The sequence below is a fragment of the Lactuca virosa genome, chromosome 1 (genome assembly GCF_052849685.1).
Source record: "Lactuca virosa cultivar CGN04683 chromosome 1, Lactuca_virosa_CGN04683_v6, whole genome shotgun sequence".
Lineage (NCBI taxonomy): Eukaryota > Viridiplantae > Streptophyta > Magnoliopsida > Asterales > Asteraceae > Lactuca > Lactuca virosa.
The window spans coordinates 139,826,418-139,836,716 of NC_136426.1; the positions used below are offsets into that span (position 1 = coordinate 139,826,418).

Here is a 10,299-nt window from a genome sequence, read left to right on the forward strand (position 1 = left end):
CCTAAAGTCGGATGATACATGCTATTCTTGTTTACTTGGAAAGATGACTAAATCACCTTTCACTGGTTCTTGTGAAAAAGGTGAAGGATTATTGGATCTCATACACACAGATGTGTGTAGGCTCTTTAGATCCACCACAAGGGATGCAAATCGATTTTATGTGACTTTTACAGATGATTATAGCAGATATGGATATATATACTTAATCAAGCACAAGTCAGAAACTTTTGAAAAGTTGAAAGAGTTTAAACATGAAGTCGAAAATCAATTGGGCAGGAAGATAAAGATGCTCAGATCTGGTAGAGTTGGTGAGTATCTTAGTATCGAGTTCCACGACTACCTCAATGAATGTGGAATTGTTTCACAATTGGCACCTCCTAGGGCACCACAACTTAATGGTGTAGCTGAGAGGCGTAATCGAACCTTGTTGGACATGGTTCGTTCCATGATGAGTCGATCTTCGCTACCAATCTCATTCTGGGGGTATGCCTTAGAGAATGTCGCCCATATTCTTAATCTAGTCCCAATATAGAAGGTTGCCAAAACACCTCACGAGATGTGGACAGGGAAGGTTCCCTCTTTGGCACATATCAATGTTTGGGGTTGTGAAGCTTTCGTTAGACGAGAGACTCATGAAAAGCTTGAACTTCGAAGTGAGCGATGTATTTTCATCGGCTACCCACAAAAGTCCTTTGGAAAGTTGTTCTACAGGCCTAGTGAGAACATGGTATTTGTAGCATGAAAGGGAGTTTTCTGCGAGATGGAGCTCATATGGAAAAAGGACAGTGGGAGTACAATTGATCTTGAAGAAATTCAAGAGTCAAGCGATGAAGGAACCTCTAACACTAGCGTTCAACCCGAGGAAGAAATTCCTGTTGAACCAGTTGACGAGTCATTACCTTTTAGACGTTCTAGTAGAGTTAGCATTCCACATGTATTATATGGTTTCCATATAACTGCAGAAGGTGATACGTTTATAAGTGATAGTACACTGCTAAATTTGGATGAACTTGCTAACTACAAGGAAGCTATAGCGGGCCCCGAGTTTGCCAAGTGGAAAGAGGCAATGGACAACGAGATCCAGTCCATGTATGACAATCAAGTTTGGAACTTAGTTGACAATGTACCAGGTCGTAAGACAGTGGGGTGAAAATGGATCTTCAAAAAGAAGACCGACATGGATGGAAAGGTGCACATGTTCAAGGCACGACTGGTTGCGAAGGGCTTTACTCAAACCCCAGGGGTTGACTATGATGAGACCTTTTCACCAGTGGCTAAGATCAAATCTATTAGGGTTATGCTAGCCATAGCTGTGTTTCATGATTATGAAATATGGCAGATGGATGTCAAAACCGCTTTCCTTAATGGAAAGTTGGCTGAGGATGTATAGATGAATCAGCAGGAGGGTTTTGTGGATGCTAAGTACCCCAATAGAGTGTTTAAGCTTGAGAAATCAATCTATGTATTGAAACAAGCTTCTCGCAGATGGAATCTTTGCTTCGATGAGAAAGTCAAAGAGTTTGGTTTCTCTAGGAGTGAGGATGAGTCTCGTGTATATGTTAAAGCTAGTGGGAGTATAGTTAGCTTTCTAGTATTGTATGTTGATGACATACTACTCATAGGAAACGACGTTCCAACCATGCAGGAGGTTAAATCCTGGCTTGGGAAGTGTTTCGCTATGAAGGATCTAGGAGAGGCTGCTTATATTATGGGAATAAGGATTTTGAGAAATAGGAGTAGAAGACTAATTGGACTTAGTCAAAGTACATATTTGGATAAGGTTCTAAAACGTTTTAGCATGGAAAATTCAAAGAAGGGAGAGTGACCTAACCACAGTAATACCAAACTGAGTAAAACTCAGAATCCGAGTACCGATGCTAAGATAGCAGAAATGAGTCGAGTTCCTTACGCTTCTGCCGTTGGATCGATCATGTATGCTATTACATGTACTCGCCCTGACGTGGCTTTTTCTTTGAGCATGGTTGGTCGATATCAAGGAAATCCGGGTAGAGCCCATTAGATAGCTGTTAAGAACATTCTTAAGTATTTGCGAAGGACGAAGGAATGGGTCCTTGTGCTTGGTGGCAGTGATGACTTAAGAGTTACTGGGTATAGTGACGCCAGTTTTCATATAGATAGAGACAACTTTCATTCTCAGTCTGGTTGGGTTTTTACACTTAATGGAGGAGCAGTGACTTGGAAGAGTCCCAAGCAGGAAACCGTAGCCGATTCTACATGTGAATCCGAGTATATAGCTACGAGCGAAGCATCAAAGGAAGCTATATGGTTGAAGAACTTCATTGGAGACCTTGGAGTTGTGCTATCCATAAAGGAGCCTATGGAGATTTTCTGCGATAATAAAGGAGCGGTTGCCTTAACCAAGGAACCAAGAGATCATGGTAGATCGAGGCATATCGACAGAAAATATCATTTTATGAGACATTGAGTAGAAGAAGGAGACCTCGCGTTAAGAGGGTATCGTCAGAAGAGAATCCTGCAGATCCCCTTACAAAGGGTCTGAGTAGGATTAAGCACGTTCAGCATGCGAGGAGCATTGGTCTGAAGGATGATATTAGTTTTAGTGTTTAGATAGATATTTAGAAACTTGTAAAAAATAAATGTAATTGACATTTGATGATTAATTAATGGAGAATTACTTATGAGTCGATCATACTTTGGAAGTAAGTAGTGAATTAAGACTGTCATGAATTGGCTTGTCGATTGTCTAAGTGCTTAGACATGGCAATAGTTTGCTGCAACGTTCATGAGTACATTTGAAGCAGGGATTTAAGTATTGGATTAAACCCACGCTCATAGAATTACTTCATGGAATTTATCATGAGTAATTATGAGACGATAATATCATATAATCTTTAAAACGAGATATATGAGTTGTTGTTTACGAGTTGGTTGTGCATTGATAATGCGTAAACGCATCAATAACTTGATGTTATAAAACGTATTGTTGTGTACAATTTAATAAGTAAATAGTATAAACATATAAGTCAAAGTTTATCTGTTCCTTTTATCCCAAAGGGTAAAAGCGATATCTTGGGCCCCTCGATGATTTGTGTTGACTTATGTGTCGGGCCTGATCAAGACTAAATTGATGTGTTCAACTAAGTTCTATGTCATTACAAATCAAAAATCGGGAAACAAATTGTTGGACATTGAGAATGATTTTATTCCACGTCATTTGTCCACATGATATCTTGTAGAACGGAGGATTATATGATTACTTATCCTAGGACACATAACTGACTCAGTTAGAGTTCAACAACGGCTTTTGAAAGCTACAATTTGCTAGTCAATTTTTGAAGTTATACTTGCAAGAAGCTAAGTGGGAGACTGTTGGATTAGGTGTGTAAGCCCATAACTATAATTGATATGCACTTGAATTGATAGTAGCACAATCCTTATGGGTTGCTTTCATTCTTGCAACTTGACGTTTGGAGAGAAGTTGAATTTATTATTTGTAATGAGGATTGCTTTGACTTCATTTTTCTTTTTGCTTGTGCAAACTAAGTTAGTGAATTTTAGACACGCGATAGTTTTTCATAAATGCTAATTACAAACATCTTGTTTATAATTTATATTGTTATGAAAATGGATATCCTGTAATGGTGTTTGTGAAAGTGACATTGGAGTTTAGCAATTGCAAGAATTACACACAATGTCAACAAAGTATTTGAACAATAATTTAACATAACAGCAGATGACATTAAGCGCTAGTTAAACCCCAAAATATGACACATTTTCAACTCAAATACATAAGAAGTACCCAAAGAAGCTACTAAGTCAACCTAAATATCCGAAAACAATATAAAGAGTAAATTACACTAATAGTCCATTTGGTTTGGAGTAATTTACACGTTTGGTCCCTAACTTAGTTTTTTAACTCGGAAGGTTCCTACTTTTTGTTTTTATTATGCGTTTGGTCCCTACTATTTGTTTTTGTTACGCTTTTGATCCATGTTTTACCTAAAAAAACTATTAATTAAATAGAGAAGAGTGATGCGGTAGGTAAGATAAGGTGAGGTTAGGGGTGTGTTTATTTAAATAAATTAAAAAATCTAGGGCAAATCAGTCTTTTTAGGTAAGACAGGGACTAAGCGCTTAACAAAAACAAACAACAAGGATCTTCCGAGTTAAAAGAATAAGTTAGAAACCAAACATATAATTTATCCCAAACCATAGGGACCATTTGTGTAATTTACTCCAATATAAAAAATTGTGGAGCTATGCATGCTCTTCCATGTTTCTATCGTGTATCACACTTTGAAGTTTGAACCGAATGTTGGCTTTAAGGATTTGGACCGAATGTTGGCCCTTCATGAATGCCCCAGGCCATTTGGCCCCAATAACTATCTTTTTCCATATTTGAATCCTTGTTTCAGTGAGCCCAAACAAATATAGATCCTCTTGAAGTTTCTTGTTTCTAAACTCACATTAGGCTTTTTTTCCAACATCAATCTTCCTAATGGTACCATGATTCCTAGTTTGAAGCATCAATACATAGTCCATGAGCATGGTATACCGCTTTCCATAATCTCTATGCAGTTTGTTTAGTGCTAAAACCTTAGCCATGAAGACCTTCATCTTTGATATACGAATCTTGATTTTTTTTGAAGCTCCTCCTTTTAAGCAACAACAAGGATCTTGGGATTATCTACAACTTATCGGAAAACCTTGTTTGCAAGAAAACCTTGAGGTCAAAGAAAGAGAATGTTTTAATAGATCTGGTTTGAAGGCATTTATGCTTATTAGGGATGAATTATAAAACCGGAAAACCGGTCTGAACCGGAATCGAACCGGAATCGGAGCCGGTATAACCGGAAAATGCTTAAACAGTCCGGGGTATTGGGTTCCAAAATTAGTGTTATTCGAGTTCCGGGTATTCCGGATACAGGTCCGGGTATCCCGGGTAAAAAAACAGGAACCGCCGAACCGGTATTTGGAACCGGATATAAAAAAATCGGAACCGGGTTTAATGGAACCGGGTATCTTTTTGTATACCCTAAATCATATACTAATGGAACTTCCAATGCTTTTGCCAATCGACAAGTTGAAGCAACAAACCTGAAACATAACAAAAAAAGTTTAAAAATCTTCACTCTAACAAACAATTTCAAAGGTAATTGTTTAGAGGTAAAAATCTATACCAGTTACTTTTAAAGTAAAATTCTAAAAAAGTTACAATAATAATTACCAACATTTATTAATATACTACTTTTGTTTAAAGAGATAATTTTATTATTGAAAAAGGGTAGTCTTCCAAATGATTTGTTGCTAAATAGAACTTATAAAACTGTAAATAGAAAACAAAAAGATTTATGTTCGTGTGTGATATGTGCAGGGACAATTAAAGAACATAATATGAACAATTAAAGAACTTATAAAACTCTAATCATGTTACAACATATTTTTTTTTTCTTTTGCTCCAAAATTCCGGGTGTTCGGTTCCATTTCTGGGTTTTCCGTTATTTTTGGGTCTAATACACGAATCTGATTCTAATGATCAATTTTCGGTTCCAATCAGTTCTATGCCCACTTTACCCGGTTTGATACCCGGAACCGAACTGAAACCGGTTATCGTATACTGGTCTGGTTCTCGGTTCTTATAATTCGTCAATTCCGGGTTCCGGGTAAACCGGTTTGGTTTTGGATCCACTTTCATCCCTAATGCTTATCCATAAATGTCTTCACCATACAATCATCCTCTTTCTTTAACCTAGAAACATTAAGTATCCAACGATATTTAAGATGAACTGAATTTACTAACTTACCCTTTCCCCCTGTTTATATTGTTTTCAGATGGCCCACATTAGGGATGAAAGTGGTTTCAAACCCGGACCCGGAAAACCGACGAAACCGAAACCGAAAAAACCGAAACCGAAGCAAAACCAACGGATAGGGTTTAAATTTTTTAAAAACCGAAAAATCGGGTTCGGTTTCGGTTTTTACCTAGAAACCGACCCATCCAACTCGAGAAACCGACCCATACTTAAAACCGAAAAACCGCCCCAAGAAACCGACCCATCCAACCCGAGAAACCGACCCATACTTGATAGTGTTTTGGTTGTAATAGACTATTTTAGGCTTTAGTTGTAACTTGTAATAGACTATTTGTTGTAAGACTCATGTTTTTTGAAGTACTTAACTTAAATTTGGTGTTTTTTGAAGTATTTAACTTGTTGCTTCATTTATGGAAAATGGGTTAAAACCTAAAACCCATGGGTTTAAACCCAGAACCCGTGAGTGTATGGGTTGAACCCAAGAAACCGAAAAACCGCCCAAACCGACCTCAGAACCTGAGAAACCGAACCGACCAGAAACCGATCCTATTGGGTTCCAAAAACCAGAAACCGACCATCTATGGGTTGGGTTGGGTTTGAGTCCAAAACCGACCAAAACCGACCCATACACAGCCCTACACTTCACACCGGTAGATTGCGTACATATATGTATTTTTCTTTCCTTTTGCCTATAATGATACCAATGGTTTTGTAGTTGCGTACAGATTTTATTTCGTTGGGCATAAGGACATGATGGCTTTCAAGTCTTCTTTTTCTCTTTGGCTGCCTTCGTTTTGGCTAGTTTCTCGAACAAACTGCCATCAAATAGACCTCTCATGGCTTCTTTTGATAGGTAACCTCCCTCATCTTTAGCTATAATGTATACAAGCCCCCACTCGAACTTGTTTAATATCCTGCTTGACATCAAACACGTATGATTAATACTCGATTTAAAATGCACAAAATGATTTTGTTTGATGTGATCGAAACACAAACCATCCCACAATATCGAATGCAACATGATTTCCTTGCGTCATGTTCCATAGCTCTCTCAAGGTTAGCTTATCTGGGGATGTTTTGCCATATTTGCTAAATATATTCTCGAAGTTAACAGGAAGATACCTAAAAGTAAAACTTATTATGATGTTATTGCCTTGTAAAATGGGATCCGTATACTTTATTTTTTTTTAGAGTACTACATACCTTCCTTCAGTATCGTATGTCCCAGAATCACTTGGATGCTTGCCTTTGTGTATGTTGGCTATGTGAATTGGAAGCAGCAAATTTGGAATGTAACCCTGCAGCCAAACAACAACAATCAGAGTAAGTAGAGAAGAGTACATGAGTTTCACTTGAATGTAGTTGAGAAGATTGAACTCATGGAAAAACATAGACTAATTAAACTTCAACTTACTGGGAGGGAAAGGTAACTAAATATTAGATTGAAACCTAATCCCAAAACTAAAGATACGAGTACATTGAACCCAATAGCTCGAAGGCCTGAAAGAGTCGAGAGCATCGTTTCATATATAATATTCAAATCAAACATTCGGGAAGTTGTTTTAGTTTGATGTTTACCGGTGTAAGTCTCCCAAGGATAAACAATGCCATTGTTGTCTTGATCAAAGAAGGCGACATGTTGCTGGAGCACACTCATGCCACAAGCACTGTGTTCTTTTGTGCCATCTGGATGTTCCATGTCTGGTGCAGCCATAGCTCTAGCCATGTCTTTTGAAGAACACACAATCAGTCGAGCTATTTAAAGAAACATTAATTCATCATTCAAGAAGTTATAAGAACTTACAGGGCTTAGAAATGGATAACTCAAGGTCACTCCGAACAGGTCGTTGAGCTGTGACTGGTGCCAATGGTGCCACTGTCGCCATTGCAGCAGGGTCATCGCTAATCTCCATCTTTCAGTATATGAGTAAGAAAGAGATGTTAATGGTATTTATTGAGAAATAACCTTTGGATAAGAGTTAAGTTGAAAACGCAAAATGGGGTAGGAGAATCGTGTGGGTAAACAAACACCGAAGTTGAAAAGAGAACATGACATGACTAGTATTTTTTTTTTTTTATTTTTTTTTTTTATTATTATTATTATTATTATTTTAATCATAGTTTTCCTATTCCAAATTTTATTTTTCGAATAAAAAATTCTTTATTACGTACCAGATAGAAAATCAAAATCACCCATTTTGATTTTCATTATTTTAACCAATCATCTGAACTTTTCCGTTAAAAAATATAGAAGATGATAAAGATTTTCCATTAATTTGATCAAAATATTAAGTTTTTTCTAAAGCTAACACCAATATAATACTATGTAAATTTTTATCCAAAAACAACCCGTTCGTTTTGATGTACCCATTTCGTTCGTTTTCTCTTTAAGTAAGTTTAATATGGGAAGCAGCTTGTTGGCTATATATAAAAGGTTAACTTATTGCTACAACCAAAGATTTGTGAGAACCCGAAAACTCCTAATGTGTTTATCATTTTTCAAAATGAAGACCATCATTAGTCTCAAAATATTGCATTTAAGTCATATCTAGGCTAAAAAAAAAAGATTTGATGAATTTTGTTTGTTTTGAAATGTGCATATATGCACATTTAAATGTTCATATATGTGTGTATATATGCACATTTTATGTTTTTTTTTCAAAAAATTTCAAAAACAAAACAATAAGGCTCTAAATTTACCATTTAAGAGAATCGCAACTTGAAAACGTAACATATATATATATATATATATATATATATATATATATATATATATATATATATATATATATATATAGTTAAAAATAAGTTTGTCAAATCTGTTTTTTGGAGTCCAGATCTCTCTTAGATGCAATATTTTCAGTACAATCGTAGTGTTGGTTTTGAAAAACGATATTTGGAGCGGATTAGAAGTTTTCGGATTTTCGTAAATCTTTTGGTTCTCAAAAAAACTTCTCTTTCTCTCTCTCTCTCTCTCTCTCTCTATATATATATATATATATATATATATATATATATATATATATATATATTAACAGCTAGACTTCAATTAAAAACAACAAGAAGTTGGAATTACATGGTACAATACAATGGGTTTTCAACCCAAGAGTTCCAAATCAAATTCCTACCCCATTTCACTCTACTCTTAATCTATAAAAAGGCCAAAGCCTTGATATCATAGGCTAAAGCTAACAGACTCTTGACATTAGTATTGGTGATGAAGATCACGTCGTTCCTATATTTCCATATAGTCCATAAGAATGCTCTAGATATCGCTTCTAAGGTGTCTAAAGACATACACTTTTACAGTAGAGTTTACCCCCCAACAAGTATTCTAAAGAGTCCGTTGAGGCAGGAAAATCATTCCACCAAGTCTGTATATGCCCTTGAATCTCAAGTGTCTTGGAATAGTTCTTGAATATGTGTACCTCGTTCTCTTCGAAAGCATTGCATAAATCACAGAAGGTGTTAGGAATGTTTACTCCTCTTCGTGCAAGGTTTAATCTGGTAGACAATCTGCCAAGTCTTACCCGCCATATGAAGATATTTATTTTCCCTGGAACCACCTTGGACCAAATGGTTGGCAAGTTCGTACTCTTTAGTAGTTGAATGTCGATTTCCTTTCTCAAAGTTGACACCGTATACTCCCCTCCTCCACTAAGACTCCATCCCCAATTATTTGTGATAATAGTACCTCCTGTGTCAACATTCCTATAAAAAAGATTATTTAAATCTAAGTTGTATTGTTCTAAATCGATGTTGACTTTGCTAATTCTTCCCCAAACTATGTTCCTGTTAGATCGAGAAATTGACACACCCAAACCACCATGAACCCCATATATGGTAGTGATTACGTTTTTCCAGATCGAATTTGTGTTGTCTCTAAACCTCCACCACCATTTCGAAAGAAGTGCAAGGTTGAAAGCTCTTAAGCTTCCAATTCCCAAACCACCAAGATCTTTGGAGTTCATCGTTTTCCCCCATGCAATCCAAGTGATACCCTTGTTACCCGAAGTATTTCCCCAATGGAACGCATTACGGATACTTTCAAGTTTAACAATAATGCTTTTGGGAACTTTGTACATTTGAGAAAAGGTAGGAACCAAGGCTACCAAGAACGGACCTAACAAGCATCAACCGACCACTAATGGAGAGAGTTCTAGGTTTCCACATTGAAAGTTTTTTGTTAAATTTGTCCACAAGAGGGATCCACGTGTTAACTGTACTCGGGTTTCCACCCACCGGCAAGCCGAGGTAAGAGAACGGAAGGTTACCTACAAGACACTTGTACCACCTCGCCATGGAAGAGACCTCCCTATATGGGACACCAATACCCAAAAACTTGCTTTTATGTAAGTTGACTTTTAGGCCGGAGGCTAAATGAAAACATGTGAGGATTCTTTTTAGGTTTTTAGCATTATTCCTAGACCATTTTCCCAAGAAGATCGCGTCATCGGCATACTGGAAAAGGGATACAGTAGGTCCAGAATTAGACATAGCAATC

At 36.8% G+C, this 10,299-nt stretch overlaps 2 protein-coding genes across 3 annotated transcripts; both read right to left on the minus strand.

Moving 5' to 3' along the window:
- Nucleotides 1-3,743: 3,743 nt before the first annotated feature.
- LOC145158895 (putative peroxygenase 3) lies at nucleotides 3,744-7,755 on the minus strand. 2 transcript variants are annotated; one of them, XM_079077759.1, is made up of 7 exons: nucleotides 7,600-7,755; nucleotides 7,374-7,523; nucleotides 7,210-7,295; nucleotides 6,999-7,093; nucleotides 6,792-6,917; nucleotides 6,519-6,709; nucleotides 3,744-5,079 (listed from the first exon to the last, which is right to left on the minus strand). In XM_079077759.1, the coding sequence occupies exons 1-6, from the start codon at nucleotides 7,706-7,708 to the stop codon at nucleotides 6,556-6,558; spliced, it is 720 nt and encodes a 239-aa protein (XP_078933885.1). In that variant the 5' UTR covers nucleotides 7,709-7,755; the 3' UTR covers nucleotides 3,744-5,079; nucleotides 6,519-6,555. The 2 variants fall into 2 exon arrangements, with proteins under 2 accessions (XP_078933885.1, XP_078933881.1); XM_079077755.1 differs by lacking the exon at nucleotides 3,744-5,079 and having other exon boundaries at nucleotides 5,276-6,709.
- Nucleotides 7,756-9,082: 1,327 nt separating this feature from the next.
- Nucleotides 9,083-9,766, minus strand: LOC145121425 (uncharacterized). The gene has a single exon (XM_079057178.1). It carries the CDS (start codon nucleotides 9,764-9,766, stop codon nucleotides 9,083-9,085), a length of 684 nt encoding a protein of 227 aa, XP_078913304.1.
- Between the last annotated feature and the right edge of the window lie 533 nt (nucleotides 9,767-10,299).

Coding starts and splice junctions, on each gene's coding strand:
- LOC145158895 (XM_079077759.1), bottom strand. CDS start 7,708: ATGGAGATTAGCGATGACCCTGCTGCAATGGCGACAGTGGCACCATTG. Junction 7,296..7,373: donor TCCTTGGGAGACTTACACCG/GTAAACATCAAA, acceptor CGACTCTTTCAG/GCCTTCGAGCTATTGGGTTC. Junction 6,710..6,791: donor GCATTCGATATTGTGGGATG/GTTTGTGTTTCG, acceptor GATGTCAAGCAG/GATATTAAACAAGTTCGAGT.
- LOC145121425 (XM_079057178.1), bottom strand. CDS start 9,766: ATGAACTCCAAAGATCTTGGTGGTTTGGGAATTGGAAGCTTAAGAGCT.